The 25,228-nt window shown below is 45.1% G+C and overlaps 1 protein-coding gene across 4 annotated transcripts in view; it reads right to left on the bottom strand.

Moving 5' to 3' along the window:
- LOC123771083 (neuronal PAS domain-containing protein 2) overlaps window positions 1–25,228 on the bottom strand; it is a 232,933-nt gene that overhangs the window by 60,040 nt on the left and 147,665 nt on the right. For 3 of the 4 annotated variants that reach the window (XM_069309569.1, XM_069309571.1, XM_069309570.1), the window contains 3 exons: window positions 18,025–18,101; window positions 7,346–7,517; window positions 6,200–7,032 (listed from right to left, as the gene is read on the bottom strand). In XM_069309569.1, the coding sequence (XP_069165670.1) occupies window positions 6,200–7,032; window positions 7,346–7,517; window positions 18,025–18,101 (1,082 nt within the window). The remainder of the gene's footprint in view (window positions 1–6,199; window positions 7,033–7,345; window positions 7,518–18,024; window positions 18,102–25,228) is intronic. The other variant, XM_045763406.2, reaches the window with a different exon arrangement.

Genomic DNA, 25,228 nt, shown 5'->3' with positions numbered 1-25,228 from the left:
TTCGGGCAAGTCTTTAATCTTATGTTTCCCAGAATATGACCCCACCAAATCGTTTAACAACCAGATACCCATTTTACTGTTGGGTTAAACAGAGGCTACAGTTAAGGATCTGCGCTCAGTCAATCCTACCCGGCCAGGATACAAACACAGGACAAAGCGCTCGCGAAATGCCAGGCGAGCATCTTACCACTACACCATGGGGACTGCTAAATTTTTAGATTTTGCATTTTTGTTTACATTTCGGGAACTTTTCTTATAGCAAATGACGGAAAACATTTGTGCCAACATTTAGACACAAGAATAATATATAAATTAGGTACTGAATGTAATGAAATCCCCTATTCTGGTGGGCTCTTGGTAGCCCCCTATAGTTTGTGCTCTAGTGTCAAGCATTGAAAAGTGCACTGACCTACTGAGAGCCTCAACCTGGCTCACACTATGAGGTTATCTTGAGGTTATCTTGAGATGATTTCGGGGCTTTTTAGTGTCCCCGCGGCCCGGTCCTCGACCAGGCCTCCACCCCCAGGAAGCAGTCCATGACAGCTGACTAACACCCAGGTACCTATGCCCCTGCTAGGTAACAGGGGCAACAGAGGTAAGGCAACTTTAGAAATCACAGATAGCCCCAAAACCAAAATAAAATCAAAATGACTGACAAAACAAATTACTGGCAGAAGAAAAGGTTATCAAGGCAGCAAACATCAGCACACCATGGCTAAGCTGAACCACCTTCTGGATAACCTGGGAGAGCTTTACTATGGAGCAAAGAACACAATATACTGGCTTGATGAACCCAATGATGAACCCTTGACCCAAACAATGAGAGCAGCCATAGGACCGTGTACAAATAAGATGCACCCCCAGCCAAACAAACCATGTTTCAGTAACAAAAGTATCCCTGCAGAAAGCAGAAGCCTCATACTTAGTCAAATATGAAGGAGGAAGTTGAAAGTGAAGAAAATTATTACTTGGTCTAAAGAAAAAAGCCATGTTTCCAACAAAGTGTGAACCTTACTATTTCAACAGACTGAACCAAGAGTCAAGAAAAAGGTGCCCCTGAAAAAAGAATCCTTGTTAGAAGGAGAAACCCAAAAGTGGAGAGACAAAAATGCCAAGACCCGATTCAATGACCAAGTAGGTTCTGGAGGAGTGTGAACCAACTGGAGTGGAAAGAATGCCAAAGATACCTGAAGAAAGAATAATGAAGGCACATCCATCCTAAATGCCAATAAAAATTTAAATTTAAGGCACATGGAAGGTGAGTGGAACAAAAATACAATTCAATGGCCAGTGCAAAACAAAACATTCCAAGGATAGTTAAGGTCCTACCGCACCGGTGCGGTAGGTCTGGTGCTCCCCCATTCCCTTCTCGGGGTGGGGAGGGCTGCGCGGACGATCGGTGCAGCAGTAAAGTGTGATGTTTGCTTGTTTGCTTGGGATTGTAGGGAGTTTTTACCTCTCTGTTCGGTTTTTTGTTTTAGTTTTTTACCATGTGGGGTTTGTTCTGTCATGTCTACCTTTCTGGGTGCCTGACCCTGGTCGATGGCAGATAAGAAAAACCCCAACCAAAAGAGGGTTTTCCAGTGCCATTGCTTCCTGAAACCTCTCTGAAGGGGCCAGGTTTTGGCGCTGGTCCCTGGTAGGTCTGAACTCCTTTGCTAATGTCCCGGTCTAATATAACATACATTAGCTCGATAAGCTCCAGGGAGCCGTAGGGGCTCCCCACAGAATTTTTTTTTTTTTTTTTTTTTTTTTGCATAAAACTGAATATTAAAATACTTAATTATATTCTATTGTGATAGCTGAGAGTCATAGACATGATTTCAGTTAACACATTTGTTTGTTGTTAATTTTTGATCATTTTGGAAAAATGTTGACACATAATTCAATATTTTTTTTTCTTTCTTCCTGTTTATGCTACAATGCTGAGAGTTGGGCCAGTTGAACCAAATTTTATATACAACTAGTCAAAAAACCAGCGTTGAATGTAATGAAACGCCATTTTCTGGGTAAGTCCCGGAGGCTCCCCGGAGCTATCCAGGCTGAATGGATATGTATAACTTTCTGGCATCAGTCAATGCATGGAGTTCTTGCCTACCGGGGACCACGAGCCAGAACCTGGCCCCCTCAGAGAGGCACGAGGAGCAATGGCCTATAGAGACCCCCCCGAATGATTGGGAGCATTCTATGTCTGCCATCGACCGGGACTGGCACCCAGAAAGGTAGGCACCCCAAAATAAACCCCTATTCTGGTAAACTATTGCGACCGAAGACCGAACAGGTGGACAGAACTCCCCAAACGAAAATTAGCCCTCATGACGTCATCATGTCGCCGCGCCACCATCTGCGCAACCCTCCCCCCCCTCCCAGGGAGGGGGAAGGGGGGAGCCCCAGACCTCACCGTCGGCGACCCAACCATTAGTTCTTAGGCTGGATGTCAAAAACCAAGATGTGGTTTTTGACAAACCAAAACTAAAAACCAAAAACGCGAAAAACACCGCCGACTGGAGGGAGGGAGGAATGCCGGGGAACCTCCGGGACTCACCCAGAAAATGGCGTTTCATTACATTCAATGCTGGTTTTCTGGGGGGAGCCCCGTCGGCTCCCCGGAGCTAACTACCCAAAGATAAGGAAAAAAACAGGGACTTACCCGGGCGGCGGGCCGTCCTCACTCCTCAACACGAAGACGAGACAACTGGCTGCAACTGCCGACCCAAAGCAACGCAGGCCTGACGAGGCCCAGGAACATTCACCAGGTAGTGAGCGGCCAGGACCCTGTTCGATCTCCAAAACCCCAGGCCCGAATGTCCACCCAAGACATGTTGCCAAAGACAGCCGCCAAAGCAGCAAATTTACGAACGTTGTGGGCCCGGGGAAAAACAGCAGGCTGACTACACTTAATAACCCTGCGGACAACCTGAGAGACCCGAGCCCGGGAACAGGGAAGAAGGGAGACCGGATCAACCCAGAGCGCATCCCCGGCAACAGAAGCCGTGGCGCGCAAATAACGGCGGAGAGCCGCAACCGGACACAACACATGATGCACCCCCGGCCTGACCAACCAAGCATCAACAACCCACGGCCCCCTCCGGAACGCAGCCATCAGGGAGACAGCTGCAAACGAACAAAACGACCACCAGGACCGAAAGAGCAGAAACCCCGGTGCCGGAGAGCATGAAGCTCGCCAACCCGACCCCCCGAGACCAATGCCAACAGGAAAAGAGCCTTGGAAAAACAATCCCGAACGGAAGGGGCCACCACAAACCTGGGCAGAGAGAAACAAGAAACGAGAGCACGCTGTCCAAAGACCAAGACGGCTCAGGCGGCGCATGAGCAGGCCGGAGGTGAAACAACGCCCGAGATAACTTGCGAAACGAGGCGGAAGTAACATCAACCCCAAAAGCAAACTGAAGCGGCTCCGCCAACGCCGCACGATACGAAGCAACCGTATTCGGCATAAGATGACGGTCCTGAAACAGCCAAGAGAGAAAGGACAGAACAACCCTATCAGAGACCGAAAAACACCGACACAGTGATTGGAAAAACCGGAAGGACCACCAGGAAACCTCATACTGCCGCTGAGACGAAGCACGCAGGTGGGAGACCAATAACGAAGCCACCTGCGCACCAAACAATGAATAATAAACCCGAGTCAAAAACACCAGACACGAAGACTCGAGGAGAAGATGGAACCAGCCTCGTACAGCGCAGGACTGATCTGCTGAAAGAGGCGGAGCCACGGGAAGACCCTCGGGTACGGACACCGAGCAAGCAGTGCCTGAAACCAAGGCTGGGCTGGCCACCAAGGGGCCAGAAGGACAACACGACCCTGGTAAATCTCCAAGCTAGTCAGGACCTGGAGCAACAGCGGAACCAGGGAAAAGAGGTACAGGTAACCCCACCTCGCCCAGTCCAGCCTGAAGGCGTCGACCCCGACGGCTTCGCAGTCGGGAAAGGGCGCCACATAAACCGGGAGACGCCTCGACCACGCCGACGTGAAGAGATCCACGTCCGGAGTCCCGAACATCCGGCACAGCCAACGGAAAGAGTTGGCATCGACTGTCCACTCCGAGGACAGGGGACAGAACCGAGAGACAGGCCGTTCGCCAGGACGTTGGACACCCCCCGGGCATGAACCGCCAGGAGAGCCAAACCCCGAGAACTCAGCAGACGAGTCACCCGAAGCGACCAGCCCCAAAGAGCCAAGGATCGCATCGAACCCCCTCGGTTCAAACAATGAACCACCGGAGAGCAGTCCGAATGGAGCCGGATCATCGATCCGCGAGCGACTCGAATCCTCTGGAGTGACATCCACACTGCCGCGAACTCCCGCACCGTGCTGTGAGCCTGAGGGAAAGACGGAACCCACCGCCCCTGGCCGGCCTGGTGAGCACTGGTCACAAAACCCTGGCCAAGAGAAGATTCGTCCGTGTACACATCAAGCGAGGGCACGGGAAGGCGCCAAGGCACCGAACCCTGAAAAACCCGAAGAGGAAGCCGGCGACGCAGCAACCGATGCAAAGCCCCCGGAGGTCGAACCCAACGATCGCGAGAGAGACGGAAGGGCCGGCCCTGAAGGAACCTGAACAGCCGACGAAGCCACACCCAACTTGCCGGGTAGACCATCATGGCAAAGTTCAGGCTCCCGCACAAACTCTCGAGCAACCACCTTGTGACCCGGGAACCCCTCAGAAACGGGCGAAGGCGGGACCGCAGGTGCAAGAGAGCCGCCGGAGGAAGAGACAAGGAAGCAGCACGAGCGTCCCAAACGAGACCTAGCCAAGACCGAACCTGAGATGGAACCAGATGGGACTTCCTCCAGTTCACCAAAAACCCGAACCTGGTGAGCTGGGAAAGAACCAAATCCCTGGTGAGCAGACACGCGGACTGGCTGGGAGCCCAAACCAGCCAGTCGTCGAGATAGGCCAACACCCGAACACCTAGCAGACGCAGGCGGGCCACCACGACCTGAGTGAGGCATGTGAAAACGCGTGGCCCCAGATTCAACCCGAAGGGAAGACAACGAAAGCGGTAACCTTGACGCCCCACAACAAAACCGAGCCAGTCCCTGAACTCCGGATGAACCGGAACGTGCCAGTTTCAATATGTATCTGGTGAAAACATGTCATAAACCAACAAAGCCACAAGGGCTGTGACGAGGATTCGAACCTACGTCCGAGAGCATCCCAGACGCTGCCTTAATCGAATGAGCTACGACATGGTCAAAAGATAATAATAATGTATAATGAAGTAAGGGCGAAGAGGTAGAGCCTGCCTATTGACATAGCTTGAGTGCATGAGGGAGTAGTGTAAAACCCCTGGTTTGTGTCTTGGACAGGCTGCAGGATCCAAGTTCAGTAGAACTTCGGGTTTCAACTCTTTTGACCATGTCGTAGCTCAGTCGATTAAGGCAGCATCTGGAATGCTCTCGGACATAGGTTCGAATCCTCATCACGGCCCTTGTGAATTTGTTCATTTGATGCATAACCCTATTGTGATTTTTGTGTGTAAGGTCATAAACCAACTCGTGGTCAGGGAACACAAATTAACAATTAAAAAAAAAACTATTTTTTTTTTGTGCCTGTGGGTGTTGAAGGCCAAATAGCCCAGAGCAGCTTAGTTTTTTTTTTTTTTTTTTGAGATATATACAAGAGTTGTTACATTCTTGTACAATTAATGCCTCTAACCTCTAGGCATTTAATTTAATGCCTCTAGGGTTAATGCCTCTAACCTCTCCTCGACCTTGTAGCTCTTGCTCTTCAGTTCAGGGAGCCACTTAGTAGCATGTCTTTGCACCTTTTCCAGTTTGTTGATGTGCTTCTTAAGATATGGGCACCATACAACTGCTGGTGTCAGTGTGTTAGAGAGAAATATATGTATTAGATATAATAGAGGAAAAATAGATTGGTTAGAAAGACAGGGTCTAAGAGCTAATAGCTCGATCTTGCAGACATAAATAGTAAATACAGAGGAAACCCACCCGAAAGAGGTGTTTCATTACATTTCACTTGATGCCTTGGTTCACCTAGCAGTAATAGGAGTACGGCAGCTGTTGTGGGTTTTAACTTTGAGAAGAGCAGTCACTAGCCTAGGGGTGCCCTGTTAAGCCTAACAGGCTTCTTGTCTTAGACAACGGTAAATAAATTAAATCACTTAAGATGATTCTACAGAGTAGAAGAGATAAGTCACTTGGACATACCTGATCGAGCTTTAGAAGGCCAAGGCGGTGGTTCTCCTCTTGATGTGAGATGTTGTGGAGTCTGTGGAGACAGGTACACGGAGTGTTGACTACTAGGAGACACTGCAGCCATAGACTGCTGTGCCACAGTCTCAGTGTCCTGCATCTCAACTACTGCTCCTTCTGGAAGTCCAACTATTTGCTGGGGTGGTGGTGGTGGTGGTTGTTGTTGTTGTCGAACTTGCTGAGTAGTTGTGGTATTTGGTGAGTGGGACGCTGATGGTGGTTGGGATAGAGGAGGGGGTAGTTGAGAGGATTGTGATTGAACTGTTATGCAATGATGTAAATAAAGATTTTGTGATTGTGGCTGTTTATGTGGTGGCAGCTGCTGCTGCTGCTGCTGCTGCTGTTGATGCAGCTGTTGCTGGTTCTGATGCTCCTCTTGTTGTTGGAGTTGTTGTTCCTGAAGCTGTAGCTGCTGCTGCTGTTGTTGCTGAATAGTTTGCTGTTGTGGTAACTGCTGCTGTTGCTGAATTGAATGTTGTTGTTGCTGTTGTGTCTGCTGTTCAGTGTGTTGTTGAGTTTGTTGCATTTGTTGTGGAAGTTGTTGAAGGTGTTGTGCCTGGAGATGTGAAGGGCCAGCTGGGGATGTTCTACTTGGCTGTATAACAGGCTTTTTGTCTGGCAGCTGTTGTACAAGATCTTCCACCATAACTGAGAGCCCTGATGGGCCCGCACCAGAACCTCCAATGTTGTCAAAAACTATGCTACCCTCAGGTTGGTGACTTTCAACTTCAGACTGACATTCATCTGCAATTTCCTCTTGAGACAGCTCAGCTTTCACATCATTGTAGCTGAAATCATGAAATAAAAAATCAAGCGTTGAATGTAATGAAATGCTCTCTTCTGGTTGACGCCTCAGTATTTCCCCAGAGCTTAATTGCTCATACTCAAAGCTTTCAGACCACAACAGACTCTTGAGACTTAGACAGACTGACCAGCAATCAGGATCAGAACCTGCTTTGCCCAATGAGGCAAGGAAAGCATGGGGATTAGAAACTGACCCAAAAACATCAGGATCAGAAGGAAAAGCTTGTACTGTACTAAGAATACATTGTCAGGAACAAATTGTTAAAATCTTCCTCTTTGAAGAGAAGCATCACCTACCTCCAATGTTGATGGCTGCAAAAGCCTGTATCAAAAAGGTATGATCCTTCAATCTTGCAAGGAGGCTGCCAATGAGAAAGCAGCTTGACCAGAACATAAGTACTGCCAAAGGATCCCGGTAGTACAGTCGGGTTCGTTCTTGGCGCACAATCGACACTTCCGGGTTTGAATCCTGGGTAGGACAGAAATGGTTGGGTACATTTCCTTTCACCTAATGCATCTGTTTACCTAGCAGCAAGTAGGTACTCAGGAGTTAGTCAGCTTGTTGTGGGGTTGCATCCTGGGCAGGGTCAGTAATTCGACCCTGGGGGAGGGGGATGACCTCGATAAAAGCCTAACGTGTATGAATACACTCTGGCTTCCCGTCCCCCGACACAATGAATTATTTAAACTCATGAGCCCAGTAGGAGGAATGACAGAGGCAACAGGAATGATCATTGGCATCCCAAAACACAGGAACACATCCTAAAATGTTGCAAGCAACAGTCTGGCTTAGATTAAGTGGGAGATGAATCATGACCCAATCAAGAGAGAAAATGATGTAAACAAACATGCAGATGCATGAGAACTGGCTGGATGGGTGTTAAACAATGAGAGATATGCCTGATGCAGAGAAAAAGTTGTAGGCTAATTGCATAACTAGTCATGATAATAAGACAATGACAGAAGGTATAGGAAACAATGGATAGTAAGAATCACTTAATATGACTAGAGAGAGTAAACCTGTTGTGTGTGTAAGGCACCAGCAGTCAAAGGAGAAATCCAAATTCCTCCACCAGAGAAGATAACTCTGGTGTGGCACGGGGAAATATGAACCCTGGACCAAAGTTAGAATAATATAATAGCCACAGAACACACGGTGTGATTGGTATAAACACAGTCATGAAGAAGAAAAAGAAACAGCCTTCACATGGAACAAATATTCAAGGAAAAACCAACATCATTTAGCATCACGAAGCAGCTAAGAATCCTAGACGTGTGAAAGAAGTGAGCGGCAGACTGGTGTTATAGGTGACCTGGGCTGCAACCTAGAAGCAAGTTGGATCTTGAATCATTAACCCATTGCCAGCAATCGTCTCTACTATTTTCCTTATTTCTGGTTGGTTTTCCTCACCTTGCTTGGATAAGCAGATTCTGATCCTGGCCTCCAGTGGGCCTGTGTAAATCTTAGGAGCCTGGTACAATCTGAAGTTTTAGGGTTATCAGCGCTAAAGCTCTAGAAAGCTACTGAGGAAACCAAACCAGAAAATAAGAAACCAGTATCCATACTTTTATGGGGAATCTTTTATGGGCACTGTAAATCAAATTCAAATATAAAAGAATCAATATGTAAGCTTTAATTTATGCTATTCTAACTTAATAATGTACACTGCAACCTCCAAAATCTGGAAAATTTTGTTCTGGCCTAATCCAAATTTTCTTCAAACATTAATCTGACATTCTTAATCATTTTTGGCTGTTTATCAACAATTTTTTTATATTTTCCATGTAAAACACAAAATGAAAATGAGCCAAAGAATTTTCTTTTCAATATGAACAGTGGCTTTCCCAAGGCACCAACTGTTCCTCCTAATATTGAGCTCGAGTTCGAAACTTAAAAAAAACGAGCTATATCATAATAATAATAATAATAATAATAATAATAATAATAATAATAATAATAATAATTAATGGTAATGTCTTCTCACAGGCCTAACAGAATAAAAACCCACATGTATATTTGTGAAATTTATGTAAGGAATTTACACCAAGTCTTTCGCACTCTCACAAGTGCTTTGTCACGGTGGGAGTATGTGATTAGGATGAGACTTACATCTCAACGTGTAATGAGGCTGCTATTCTGGGTCCAATCCTCTTATCCTACTTAAACTCCTGACAATGTCACCTCTATTTCTGACTGCAGATGTACCTGCAGTACTGTCTTCTGTTGAATAATGGTCACGTGTCCTTTGTGTAATCCTACTACTCTGAGAACTGGAGTTGTAATTAATAGAGGTGTTCGTCTGGATGCTATTTCTCGTAACCCTCTCCATAGCCAAAGGAACACAGCTAATGGGACTGCTTTCATTCATCCATTTATTGAGATCAAATTTTAATTCATGCAGAATCATTTTCTTGGGGAGCCGGTCGGCCGAGTGGACAGCACGCTGGACTTGTGATCCTGTGGTTCCGGGTTCGATCCCAGGCGCTGGCGAGAAACAATGGGTAGAGTTTCTTTCACCCTATGCCCCTGTTACTTAGCAGTAAAATAGGTACCTGGGTGTTAGTCAACTGTCACGGGCTGCTTCCTGGGGGTGGAGGCCTGGTCGAGGACCGGACCGCGGGGACACTAAAGCCCCGAAATCATCCCAAGATAACTTCAAGATAACCTCAAGATAACTTCTTAGTAAAGATATTCTCCTAGGTAAAGCTTTTGTTGCCACCAAAAGTATTTAGAGTATTTACTGGAACCCCTTCCACTACCCTTCTCGTTCTAATATTATTACTTTTATAAATTATTTCACACTAATGAAAATCAATATTGTGATCCTTTTTCCGACTATGGCTTGCTATAGCACTGTTACCAGCCATGATTCTACATGATTTCTTAATATCTTCAGTTCAGATCTTAAGTTTTCTCCCTGTTTCCCCCACATAGACTTCATTACAATCTCTACAAGTATTTATAAACTCCCTCCCAGATTTCTATCATCTCCTACTACTACACATATTTAAATATAGTAGTAGTATATTCTTATACTGTATAAGAGTTCCTTGGATTTAGGTTAGCCCTCATGGTTTAATGAAAAAGCTCACAGTAAAGCTAAAGGCATTCTTTACACTATAATTGAAAGACACCCTTGGAATCCTGATAAGAAAATAGATTTAAATTGCCATATAACCCTCTTAAGTAAACTGACTCTGAATGTAGTAGATACAAGACAAAATAGTTTTCAATTACCCAAATACAATTAGAGAAAGGGTTTGTAAGAATAGAGTAGAAGATTGTGTACTTTTGACTATAAAGAAAAGAAGGTAATGGTTCACCTGTATAAATTTCTGGTGCACTCCCATTTGGATTACTGTATCCAAGCATGGAGACTTCATTTTCAGAAGGACATAGCTGCTCTGGAGAAGGTGCAACACTGGCCAACAAAAGTCATTTGAGAGTTTAGTCAACTATCGTATTAGGAACACTCAAAGGCCACAGGGCTAACAGCACTACAAACCAGGCATGACAGGGCGGATTTCATTAAAACTTTTAAATTTCTGAACACGTTATATTTATTAGGAAAATGATTGAGTGAATTAAAATTACATCACAATAAATGGATGAATGAAAGCAGTCTCATTAGCCGCATTCCTTTAGGTATGGAGAGGGTTATGAGGAATAGTATCCACATGAACACCTCTATTAATAACAACTCCAGTTCTCAGAATAGCAGGATTACATAAAGGACTCGTGACTATAATTCCATAGAAGACATTACAGCAGGTATATCAGCAGTTGGAAATAGAGATGACATTGTCAGGAGGTCAAAATGGATTAGAGGATTGGACCCAGAATAGCAGCTTCATTAGACGTTAAGATGTAAGTCTCGTCCTAATCACATACTCAGAACTTGACAAAGCAGTTGTGAGAGTGCGAAAAACTTGGTGTAAATTCTTTACATAAATTTCCCAAATACACAAATGTAGGTTTTTATCCTAAATAATAATAATAATAATAATAATAATAATAATAATAATTGTTGACACAAATGTACATACATATGATACATGAAGAGAGAAAGATACATAGGTAAGACAAGCACAATGCATAAAGCCACTAATACTCATTGCATTTCAGGTATAACATAAGATAATATTGTTAGGTTATTTAAAGGCTTGATAAGGAAGACACAAAGACAGCATTGCTCCAACCCCAGTGTTCAACAAGTACATGTCATGTGATAGGTTCTGCTAATTCTCAGGTGCCTTCACTTTGACAAAATTGATAATGTCAGTAGAAACGATAGACTGTGGAAAGTGAGGAAAATTTTCAGCAATGTGAGAGGGAAGTGACTTGTGATTATTTTGTACCAGGAAAGAATGTGGTGATTGACAAATCGCTAGTTCTCTTTAAGGGGTGGATTGCATCCAGGCAGTATATCGAATCAAAGCAACACTAGTTTGGACTGAAATTTTTTGTGATAAGTGAGTGTGAAACAGGAATAGTGATTGATATGATATTATATTTGGGTACCGACACAGACTGTCTCGATCAATATCCACACAGGTTTTCTTTGAGTGTTGTAAACACACTTATGGAACCACTGCTCAATGAGGGGCATATCCTGTACATGAGTTATTATACCAGCTCCCTGCTAACTATGTTCCTGTTTGAACATAAGACTGGCATCTGTAGTACTGTAAAGCCACACAGGAGGCAAATGTCGGTGTTCAGTACTGTACTGGTATTGCAGTGAGCACTTGTCAGCTAAGGGAATGCAACAAGATGTTATTAGTGCATTGGAAGGACAGACGTGAGGTGAATACGTTGATAACTATTCACACAGGTGCATTAGTGGACAGTTGGAAAGTGAAGTTTGAAATACTGGGAGAGATGTATAAACCTGATTGTGTTGCAGACTACAATGTGAATATGCACTTGGTAGATAAATGTGACATGATAGTTGGTGCCTTATAGTGTGTGAGGATATCTGTAATGTGAACAAAAAACCAGCGTTGAATGTAATGAAACACCATTTTCTGGGTGAACCCCGGAGGCTTCCAGGAGCTTATCGGGCTAATGTATGTTATATTAGACCGGGACATTAGCTAAAGAGTTCAGACCTACCAGGGACCAGCGCCAGAACCTGGCCCCTTCAGAGAGGTTTTAGGGAGCAATGGCCCTGGAAAACCCCCCTTGTGATTGGGGTTTTCCTTGTCTACCATCGACCGGGATCAGGCACCCAGAAAGGTAGGCATAACAAAATAAACCCCACATGGTAAAAAACTAAAACAAAAAACCGAACAGAGAGGTAGAAACTCCCTACAATCCCAAGGAAACAAACAAACATCACACTTTACTGCCGTGCCGATCATCCGCGCAGCCCTCCCCACCCCGAGAGGGGGAGGGGGGAGCCCCGGACCTACCGCGCAGGCTGCCTAGCATCAGTTCGAAAGCTAAGCTTCAACCAACGTGAAAAAAAACGCCGACCGGTGGGAGGGAGGGTTGCCAAGGAGCCTCCAGGGCTCACCCAGAAAATGGCATTTCATTACATTCAACGCTGATTTTCTGTAGGAAGCCTCTATGGCTCCCTGGAGCTTCATACCCAAAGAAAAGGAAAAGAAAGGGCTGACCCGGGAGGCGGCCGCCACAAACTCCGCAACGCGAAGCCGAGACAACAGGCTGCAACCTGTGACCCAAGGCAACAAGAACGCGCAGGAGCAGACGAGCATAAAGAATGGGCGGCCAAGAACCTGTGCGACCCTCAAAACCCTGCGCTCGAAATGAGCCCTAGATGTCACCAACACAGCAGCAAAAGGTGCAAATGTCCGAACAGCACGGGCGCAAGGACAGACCTCAAAAAACTCTGAGGACGACCTGGGAGACCCGAGCCCTGAAACAGGGAACAAGGGGAACCAGATCAACCCAAAGCGCATCCCCAGACAAGGTACACAGGTAACGGCAAAAAGCGCAACCGGACAACATAGGACGCACCCCCGGCCGAACTAATCAAGCATCAATAACCCAAGAACCCCTCTGGAAAGCAGCCGTCTCGGCCGTCGCCAGAAGGACGGAGAAAGGCTGCAAACGTACAAACCTACCACCAGTACCAAAGAGCAGAAACCTGAACCGAAAAGGGCTACCACAAACTGAGAAGATAAGAAGATACCCTGATCAAGGACCAGGACGGCTCAGGCGATGCATGAGCAGGCCGGAGGTGAAACAAAACATGAGAAAGCATACGGAACGGAGCAGATGTGACGTCTACCCCGAATGCAAGCCGGAGCGGCTCTGCCAGCGCTGCACAAAACGAGGCGACAGTAAGAAACATCAAATAACTATAGTCCTGAGAACCCGAGAAAGGACAAGACAACCCGATGCGAAAGTTTAATTTTCACATACGAGAAAATTTAAAAGGCCCACATCGACAACAAAACCCAAAGTCCCAGCACGACCACAACACGTGCCAAGACCCAAAAAGATCAGTCTGCAAGCCAGGAAGACCCCAGAACTCCAGAAGGCAGAACCGGGTCACACGAGGAAATAAAGCCCCCTGAACCCACAAAGGGGGACCCAAGAGGAAGAAACCTCCGGAATGAAACCAAAGAATCCATTGGAACCTGGAATCGAACCAGGAGGAGCCCAAACCACCACATTTGCCGGCGGAGATACACCACAGAAAGGCAAAGCACAGCCCCCAGACAGAACCCCCAGGGAAACAGTCATAACAGACCGAAAACCGAGGGACAAGGTGTGGGAGCAAGCATAACAGACAGGGACACTGAGCCCAAACCCAAGGGCCCAGACCCAAAACAGATAAAATGGAAAACCCAGTGTAAAATCAACACTCAAACGTTTCCAGAGGAACAGGAAACGGGCAGAAAACACCAGAAAAGCAAAGAAACGACAACAGGAGAATAAAACCCCTGAAAAAGGTGAAAAACTCACCCAAGACGCTCACTCGCACACCCAGGCGAGTGAGCGGTAAACAAACCGCAATGCCGTATTGGTGGCCACGCCGGGAAACTGGCAGAAGAAAATGGCCACCAGAACAGAGGGCTGTGGCTGACACAAAAAATACGAAAACACGCCAGCAAAAGTGGGGAGCAAGCAGACTGGATGGGCGAAAAACTCTGCCCAGAAGCAGACAACCCAGACAGGGGGCAAACCGCCCCAGTACTGCTAGCAGGCATCCCCCATAGCCCGGGGAACCCACAACAGATGCCCCGGGGCAGAGCCGTCCTCCAAGCCCTCCGCCCTTAACCCTTAACATGCTAGGGGTATAATATCCTTTGTTCCCCACAGGCGCATGTAATTTTGAAAAAAAAAAATGTTTTTATTCTTGCTAATCTGTTAATTTGTGTTCACTGATCATGGGAAAAATAATAAAAAAATCGTAAGTGGCAACTATTTCCCGCTATAGGGCAGTAGTTGCCACTTACTATAGGGTGGGGAAGTCTGGCAAAAAACAGGCGCTGACTCAGCGTGCGTCCCAGGGGGTCTGTTGATCGCCAGCTGTCAGGCCGGAGTTGCCACAAAGAGATAATTACCTAATTATTTCAAAGTCTCTGATTGATTTTTCGTAGTTTTTTTGCTTTAATATTATTCAATAGTGTGTAGTTTGATATATTTATATAATAAAATGAGTGAATCATTGCTATACTCAAAAATATGGTGTGCATATTGTTGATTCAATTATGTTCATCAATCAGTGAACAAATCTACTTTGTCGGTTATTACACTATATACACACAGGTTATATATAAGTATCTGCATGTTTTGTTCAGCATAACGAACCACTAAGTTGCTATTATTTGTCAAAAAGTAACGAGGAGTGACCGCCGTGTACCAGCCAGCCACTCACGGCCTCCCTCAAGTTACCTGACTCACCCACATTCTCCTCCCACAATACTGTTTTTGCTTTTATTCACTATATACAGATGCTATATATAAGTATCTACATTCGTGTTCACCATAACGAACCACTAAGTTGGTATGCTGAGTGGCAGTGGCAGCCCGCCACTGGCTGCCGCTCCCTCCCTCCCTCACCTCACCAGACTTGCCACCATTCTCCACCCACCATACTGTTTTTGCTTTTATATACAGACGTTATATATAAGTATTTACATATTTTGTTCACCATAACTGTACATCTAAGCTTGTATGGTGAGTAAAGGCACAAAGACGTAGGACCTCACACAGTCAGCTGATGGCTACTGCCCTCAAGGCCAGATGCACTAATATTTCTCCTCCAACAATACTGTTTGTGGTGTTATTACGCTATATACACACATTATATATAAATATCTACCTGTTTTATTCACCATACTTGTACAAGTAAACTGGTATGGTGCCCAAAGACCATTGTGGTAACCAGTAAACAACACCGTCGTCTGCACAGTGGTGTCGACGCCACCGCCCTCACCAAAATGGCGGCTCCCAACCTACTCCTCTTGCTGTTTATATCCTCTATACACACGTTATATATAAGTATCTACATTTGTGTTCACCAGAGCGAACAACTAAGCTGATATGGCTGATATGGTGAGTGCAGTCAATAAAAGGTGGCCACACACACTCAGAAGACATTGCTACCACCCTCCCTTCAACAGCATTACTCCTCCCTCCATGGCGCACAGCGCTAAATATCACCACAATCCTGCTATTATCAGAACCCTGGTCAGTTTTATCACAGTCGGGGTCTTTTGTAATAATATCATCGCTACATAATAGCATGAACAAGTATATTATGGCATTTTTAGGCGATCCTGTGGTAACAAGCTGAACAGCTGTACTGTGAGCTCATGCTGCGTGTGTCAGGCTTGGTAGCTCACTCAAGACTGAGGTCCCTAACACCCGGGAGTTTGGCCCACAATTTTAAAAAAAAATGGCGTCTGTTTACAAGAGCCCTGATGAAGGTGTGGTGAACCCCGTGTATCCGCGGGCCGTTTAAATCTTGCGTAGTACTCCAATACGTCATATGACGTGTTGCACAGTTTAAGGGTTAAAGAAATGGAAGAGTCCATGGGAAAGGCAGCAAGAAAGGGCCGCTGGTAAGACCCAGAAGCCTTGGCAAGAGGAACAGGCTCGAAAACCTTCGTCCCCAACCCGAACGGGGCAGCCCCCGAAAACCGCCCGAGTCTCGGCCCCAACTAAACCCCGCCCCAACCCCAAAACCGGCAAATGGTCCGGAGCAGGGAACAGGGAGAGAAAGGGGCGAACAGGACCTAACCAAAACGGGGCGGTCCCGGGGCATCCGAGTGGGAAACCAACCTAGCATGTTGCAGCAACCTAACCTAGCTTGCAACACGGATGCCGCCTGTACTCTGAACAGTAATAACATCAGTTGAGTACTGGAGAACAAGCAGAGAATCTCTCTCGCAAGACTCCAGGTCAAGGTGTCAGTGACCCAACAGGCAGCCTGACGGAGGTAAAAGTGGCGATTGTCACCCGGAGACAAGGGCACAGCAACCAACAATCCCGTACAAGATGGGTTGGAACCCGGAAGACACATTCAATGGTCCACTGAGCCCAGATAGGGGTTTCCAGGGCCCGTAGGCTGACTGCTATGGGAAGCCCGGGCAAGGTGTTGCTAACCGGTTAAGAAACCCCCCCAAAAAACAAGGGGGTAGAGGACAACAATGAAAACCCCTGTGACGTGTAAAATCACAGGGCCTAGCAGAGGGCCACCAAACACTACCAGTGCAACCATAACCACACTAGGCAGACTCCCACCAGGCAAATAAAAATAAAAACAAAAGAAAAACCCCGCAAAAGTACACCGTCTCCAGAGGCAACAGGAACCAGTCACCACTTAGGTGGCAGGTCGCGCAACACCTTGATGCCCTAACCAACACAATTCCAGTCCCTTTCCAGGGCCAAACAATGGCCCCAAGCCTCAGCTGGCCCCAAGCCTCAGCTGGCCCCAAGGGCGAGGCAAATGCCGAGCAGCAAGAACCTCTACGGCAATGGTTTCCGAACGCCCCAGGGAAGATAACCCTGTCACGCAGGGGCAATACACACAGGGCGCTTAGGGAAGGAAGCCCCTAAGCGCATGCAGCCCCGGCACTGATGAGGAACACCTAGCAACCGCACAACAAAACACACTGCAGTGAACACCACACAAGGCAAACACCGCCTAGAAAACTGAGGCCAGAGAAGTGTCTATCCCAGTCCGGGGTTACCCCCTCCCCCCTCTCGGGGCGTTGAGGGCTGCGCGGATGATCGGCGCGGCAGTAAAGTGTGATGTTTGCTTGTTTCCATGGGATTGTAGCTTCTACCTCTCTGTTAGTTTTTTGTGTTTTAGTTTTTTACCATGCGGGGTTTGTTTTGTTATGTCTACCTTTCTGGGTGCCTAACCCCAGTTGATGGAAGATAAGGAAAACCCCAACCACAAAGCGGTTTTCCAGGGCCATTGCTCTATGAAACCTCTCTGAAGGGGCCAGGTTCTGGCGCTGGTCCCTGGTAGATCTGAACTCCTTAGCTAATGTCCCAGTCTAATATAACATACATTAGCCCAATAAGCTCCAGGGAGCTGTAGGGGCTCCCCACAGAAAAGTTGCCTTTTCACCTTGTGGATGTAACAGAGTTGAACTGTTTCAACATGTTTTTGGTGAAATAAAGCTAGAAACCAAAATCTGTTTATTCAGTCGATCTATTGTTGCAATTACGGGTGAGATTTGGAGATTTGGCCAAGAAGGTAGTGTTGTGATGTGAGTTTGTGCACAGTTTGTGCTGCTTATAGTCTGTGATGGTATACAGTGTGTAAATAATTCATAAATTGAGCATGTATTATTGGGATAATGAACAGTGTTAGTGGACACATTAGTGATGTAAGATGACAATACAGATGTTCTACTGTGTAAATATTATAAAACCAATCAATATACACAAGATAAGCAAGAAAAACTATAAAAATGCATTAGAATTAGTGTGCAAAAAATGGACATATAAAAATTGGTGGCAACTCGCGCGCGTGTTGATTCACCTGTGCGAACGCTTCTGGAAGTCAACAGCATGGGAGACCACCTGGCTGTGATGTCACAGCTCATCTTCTTGATGCCACTGCAGCCAAAGTAAGTGTTTATTTGCATTTATTTCAACATAATTGTAGTCAGGGGAGGGTATTTAACAATTTTGGAATTAAATTTTTTGGGGGGGAAGTTATTCTGCGAACCAGTGACATGTCATATTAAACTATGGCACAGTGCAGTGGTTAAAGTCAATATTTCAGAGACAGGGCCATGACTCCCAAATAGTGTATATGAGCATGGTCCTTTGACTTTCCCAAATACTATACAAAACTCTTTCTTTAGCTTAATATTTTCTATAAAATACCTTGAGAACTCATTCAATTATATAAAAGTAATATAGTTCCATTTTCAAGGCAAATGGGGGGGATCTTTGATAAGCCATTGGCTTTCTGTCCTCGTCGAGGCCACTAGGGTTAGTGGCCCTAAGGTAAATCATAGCATGGAAACATCATGGGAAAATTTCAAGGTCATTACTGAATTCATATAAAAATGTGTGCCAAAAAGGAGAAAGAAAAGAAAGGGAACAAGATGGATGACACAATAGTAAAATGAGCACTAATAACTAATCAGAACCTCTGGAGATGGTATAAATCCATGATAAACATCATGGATTATGAGATATAAAAAAACCAGCGTTGAATGTAATGAAACGTGATTTCCTGGATGAGACCCGGAGGCTCCCTGGAGCTATCTGGGCTGATATGAATGTATCAGACCCTGACATCAGTCAAAGCAATTGGAGTTCTTAGGCCTACCAGGGACCATGAGCCAGAACCTGGACCCCTCAGAGAGGCATGAGAAGCAATGGCCTAAAGAAACCCCAATGTGAACAGCATGAACTCCTGTATGCTAATCCCCACAATCACCAAACCTACCCGAGTCACTCAAACATCAGCCACTACCTTGGACCACATATGGACAAACATAACAGCTCCCCTTGTATCTGGTATAATCTATGACAGAACAACTGACCACTATCCTACCTTTCTCATAGCGAACATGGACATAACACCACCAAAAAGCAAGAAACTTTCATTTAGGCTACACAGTGAATCAGCTTTAGGCAATCTTACAGATGCACTTCACAATATTAACTGGGATTCTGAATTCAATAATACCCAGGATATAAATTCATTAGCTAACCTCTTCCTCTCCAAAACTCTAAGCCTCTACAACCTTCATTGTCCCCTTCTTAAAAAGCAAGTAACTGACAAAAGATTAAACAATCCATGGCTCACAAGTGGCATTCTCAACTCAATCAACAAGAAACATGAATATGAAAAGAAACTTAGGATTGGCCTAGTTTCAAAGGAAGTAGCTAACAGGTACTCATCAATGCTTACCAGTATCGTAAGAAAGGCAAAGCTTGCATATTATGTGAATAGATTCAATCAAGCAAAAGGCAACATGAAAAGCACTTGGAAAACAATCTCTAGTATCCTAGGAACTAAACAACACTCACATAACCAAATAAAACTCTACAAGGATGGGGATATACCGTCAACTGATTTAGAAATGGCAAATGAATTTAATAGTTTCTTTTCATCGGTTGGTGCTAATCTTGCCAGTAAAATCCCACAGACTCAGACACATATTAACACATATCTCTCAGGCAGCTATCCAAACTCTCTTCTCCTTTCACCAATCAGCCCGGCAGATGTTGTGTCCATCATACACTCTCTAAAAACCAAGGCAGGGAACACCAGTGAAATTCCATCCATTATGTACAAGAGAGCCTCCCATGCCCTTGCCCCACCCATAGCACTACTGTTCAACAAATCTATAGAGTGTCACACCTTCCATGATATCCTCAAAAAAAAACAAGAGTAACGCCAGTCCATAAAGGAGGCAATCCGGCGGACATAAACAATTATAGACCAATATCAAATCTACCCATTCTAGCAAAAATATTTGAAAAAATTATTTACAAACAGCTCTATTCCTACCTCGTAAAATTCGACATACTCAGCCCCTGCCAGTTTGGCTTCCGGTCCCAAAAGAGCACCAACGATGCAATCATTAGTCTCCTTGATGTTATCTACTCAGCCCTTGACAAAAACGAGTTGCTGATTGGACTCTTCATTAACCTAAGAAAAGCCTTTGATACTGTTAATCACAACTACCTCTTACTTAAACTCCAGCATTATGGAATCCGAGGCCTTGCCCTTGACTACATCGAATCCTATCTTAGTGACAGACACCGATATGTAACCATAAGGCAAAAAGGCACCAATATGTAACCAGATTGCAAGAGCCCACCGGGTTCACCAATATGTAACCATAAGGCAAAAAGCCACCAATATGTAACACCAATATGTAAAAATATGTAAAAAATATGTAAAAAATGCCAATATGTAAAAATATGTAAAAAATACCAATATGTAAAAAAGCCACCAATATTACACCAATATGTAACCATAAGGCAAAAAGGCTCTAATATTCTCAAACCTATATTGTTTGCTGACGATACTACCCTTATCTATTCAGACCTCAACTCACATACACTAAATAATGTTGTGAATAATGAATTAAAAAAAGTCCACTTATGGATGTCAACAAACAAACTAACATTAAACATCGAAAAGACTTACTACATCTTATTTGGAAGCAAATCATCAAATGCAATTCAGCTACAGATAGACAACATTAACATCAGTAATAAAAATGATGGCAAGTTTCTTGGCCTATTCCTAGACAAGAGACTCAACTTCAGCACCCACATTCAACACATAACTAAGAAAGTCTCTAAGACAGTTGGTATACTCTCCAAAATCAGATATTATGTTCCTAACTCTACTCTCCTCTTACTATATTATGCACTAATCTACCCCTATCTTAATTATGGTATCTGTGCATGGGGGTCTACCACTGCAAAGCACCTTAAGCCCATCATCACGCAGCAAAAATCTGCTATCAGAATAATAACTAACTCTGCTTTCAGACAACACTCTTGTTTAAATCCCTAAACTTGCTAAATATTAACTCCCTCCACACATTCTCTTGTGTCAACTACATTTACAAAACCCTGTTCTTAAATGCAAACCATGCTCTGAAACTCTCCCTGGACAGATGTAATAGGACCCATTATCACCACACCAGAAATAAATATCTCTTTGATATCCCCAGGGTCAAACTTAATCTGTGTAAACACTATGCAAATTAAGGGACCTAGTCTATGGAACTCACTCCCTAGTGAATTGAAAAACTGTAAAACTTTTGCCTTATTTAAAAGCAAAACCAAAAAGTACCTAATTTCATCTTCTTAGTTTCCTGCACTGAGCTTTAAATTTGCTCTGTACCTAGTGTAACCCAATCTCCTAATTTTTATGTAGTATCAAACAACCTTATCATTGTGTTCATTGCTGTCTTCATTTATGTGCTAGCCATATGCTGTATTGTGCATACCAATTTTTGTCAACTACCATTCAAGCTGTCATTGCAATCAATCTTAGCTACCTATGTGCTTTAATATACTGTATCTACAATTTTCTCTCATCTTTTTTTTCTTGCCATGTAACTGTTATTTTTTTTTATAAATTTTGCAAGTATTTACCTACTTAAAATTTTCTTAGATTAACCCTCAAACCGCGCATATCATATATAAATGATATCAGTGACAAAACCGAAACCGCGCACATCATTTATATATGATTTCGTGTCTAGCGCTATAATTTAAACGTCCCGCCTGGGATAGGGGCAGCTATAATACAGCCACGACCGATAGTTGCCAGATGCCACCTAGAAAAAAAATCCAGGCCAACATTCTTGGGTGTTACAGCGTCAGTATTGAGCAAGCCACCAAGGCTGGCGCACGCAGCACGAGCTCACAGCACCGCTGTTAAGCTTGTGACCACAGCATCGCCTACAAATACCATAATATAAATGATACTGCTATTGTTTAGCAGCGATAGTATTACTGAAGCCCCCCTGTGATAAAACTGACCAGGATTCTGATAATAGCAGGATTGTGGTGATATTTAGCACTGTGCTCCATGGAGGGAGGAGTAATGCTGTGGGAGGGAGGGTGGTGGCGTTGTTTTCTGACTGTGTGTGGTCACCATTTATTGACTGCACTCGCCATACCAGCTTAGTGGTTCGTTATGGTGAACACAGATGTAGATACTTATATATAACGTGTGTATAGTGTGAGATAACAGCGAGAGGAGTAGGTTGGGAGCCGCCATTTTGGTGAGGGAGGAGCGTCGTCTGCACGACTTGGCATGTTGTTTACTGATGGCCACTATGGTCTTTGGGCACCATACCAGCTTATTTGTTCAGGTATGGTGAATAAAACAGGTAGATACTTATATATAATGTGTGTATATAGCATAATAACACCACAAACAATATTGTTGGAGGACAAATATTAGTGCGTCTGGCCTTGAGGGCGGCCGCCGATCAGCTGACTGTGTGAGTAGCTACGTCTTATGGCCTTTACTCACCATACAAGCTTAGATGTACAGTTATGGTGAACAAAACATGTAAATACGTATATATAACGTCTGTGTATAGTGAATAAATACAGAAAGAGTATTGTGGGAGGTAAATGAGGGTGAGTGAGGTGGTGTTGAGGAAGGGAGTGGCAGTGAGTGGCTCGCTGGTGTTTGGCGGTCACTCCTCGTTGCTTTTTGACTCACAAGACCAACTTAGTAGTTCGTTATGGTGTACAAAACATGCAGATACTTATATATAACCTGTGTATATAGTGTAACAACAGCAAAACTATTTGTTTATTGTTTTATGAACATAATAATTGAATCACTAATATGCACACCATAATTTTGAGTACAGCAATTTTTCACACATTTTATAATATAAATATACCACAATTCACTGTATGGAATAATATTACTGCAAAAAAACTAGGAAAAAATCAATCAGAGACATTGAAATAATTAGGTAATAATATATTTGTGGCAACTGCCGTCTGACAGCTCGGGCGGAGTAGACCTCGTCTGGCGAAGGCTCTGCCAACGCCCCTTTTTTGCCACACTTCCCTACCCTATTGCGGCTAAAATATGCCACCTACGATTTTTTTGTTATTTTTTCCGTGATCAGGGAACAAAAATGAACACTTCTATAAGACGAAAGAATTTTTTGGATTTTTTTTTTTGTTGCACCTGTGGGTGTGAATTCCATTTGGGCCCCTAGCGGTTTGAGGGTTAAGGACCTGCCCGAAACGCTGCGCGTACTAGTGGCTTTACAAGATTGTAATTACCATATTATGTATCCTCACATTCCCAATGTACCTTCTTGTATATGAATAAATAAATAAATAAATAAATAAATAAATAAATAAATAAATAAATAAATAAATAAATAAATAAAGCAAGCAGACAAGAGGGATGAAAACCCCTGCCCAGAAGCAGAAAACCCAGGCAGGGGCAAATAGCCCCAGAACTGCTAGTGAGCATGCCACACAGTCCCAGGAACCTGCAACAGAAGGCCCTGGGGCAAAGCCATCCTCCATGCTCTCTGCCCTTAAAGAAAAGGAAGAGTTCAGAGGAAAGGCAGCAAAGAGAGGGCCACTAGTAAGACAAAGAAGCCTCAGCAGGAGGATCAGGCTCGAAAACCTCCGTCCCAATCCAAACGGGGCAGTCCCCGAAGCCGCCCGAGTCTTGGCACCAACTAAACCTCGCCCTGACCCGGAAACCCGCAAACGGTCAGGAGCCGGGAACAAGGAGAGAAAAGGGGCGAAAAGCACCTAATCAAAATGGGGCGGCCCCGGGGCATCCAGGTGGGAAACCAACCTAGTGGGTTGCAGCAACCTAAACCAAGCTTGCAACATGGATGCTGCTGGTACTCTGAACAGTAAGGACATCAGGAGAGTACTGGAGAACAAGCAGTGAAAACATCTCGTAAGACTCCGGGTCAAGGTGTCAGTGACCCATCAGGCAGCATGACGGTGGTAAAAGTGGTGACTGTCACCCTGAGAGACAAGGGCACAGCAACCAACGAACCCACAGAAGACGGGATGGAACCCGGAAGATACATCCAGTGGTCCACCGAGCCTCAACAGGGTTTTCCAGGGCCCGTAGGCTGACTGTTATAGGAAGCCCAGACAAGGTGTTTCTAACTGGCTTCTAACCCAAAACTAACAAGGGGTAGATGACAACACCGAAAAACTCTGAGACGTGTACAATCACAGGGGCCTAGCAGAGGGCCACCAAACACTACCAGTGGAACTATAGCCACACTAGGCAGACCCCAACCAGGCAAAGAAAAGAAAAACAAAAGAAAACCCCCGCAAAAGTACACCGTCCCCAGAGGCAATAGGAACCAGTAGCCACGTAGGTAGCAGGTCACACAACATCTTGACGCCCTAACCAGCACAGTACCAGTCCCTACCCAAGGCCAAACAAGGGCCCCAAGCCCCAGCTGGCCCCAAGAGTGAGGCAAATGCCGAGCAGCAAGAACTTCTACGGAAATGGTTCCCGAACACCCCAGGGAAGATAGCCCTGTCACGCAGGGGCAGTACTCACAGGGCACTTAGGGAAGAAAGCCTCTAAGCACATGCAGCCCCAATACTGATGAGGAACACCTGGCCAATGCACAACACAAAACACGGCAGCGAGTGCCACTAAGGCAAACACCGCCTAGGAAACCGAGGCCAGAGAAGTGTCTGTCCCGGTTGACATTAGCTTACGAACTGGAGTGTTAGGCAGCCGGTGCAGTGAGGTCCGGGGGCCCTCCCCTTTCCCTCTCAGGGAAGGTTGCGCGGACAAGCGGTGCAGCAGTAAAGTGTGATGTTTGCTTGTTTCCTTGGGATTGAAGGGAGTTTCTACCTCTCTGTTCATTTTTTTGTTTTAGTTTTTTACCATGTGGGGTTTGTTTTGTTATGCCTATCTTTCTGGGTGCCTAATCCCGGTCAATGGCAGATAAGGAAAACCCCAACCACAAGGGGGGTTTTCCAGGGCCATTACTCCCTGAAACCTCTCTGAAGGGGCCAGGTTCTGGCACTGGTCCCTGGTAGGTCTGAACTCCATAGTTAATGTCCCGGTCTAATATAACATACATTAGCCCAATAAGCTCCAGGGAGTCGTAGGGGCTCTCCACAGAAAAATGTTTATAACAGACTTTTTCGTGTGGTTCATCATACATTTATTGCACATTATGTTCCAGTGCTTTTGGTACCCCTGCTCTTCCTTCCTCTCCGAT

Source organism: Procambarus clarkii, chromosome 65, assembly GCF_040958095.1.
Source record: "Procambarus clarkii isolate CNS0578487 chromosome 65, FALCON_Pclarkii_2.0, whole genome shotgun sequence".
Classification (NCBI taxonomy): Eukaryota; Metazoa; Arthropoda; class Malacostraca; order Decapoda; family Cambaridae; genus Procambarus; species Procambarus clarkii.
The sequence above is the reverse complement of the archived record's forward strand: the minus strand, read 5'-3'. Positions and strand labels throughout refer to the sequence as shown.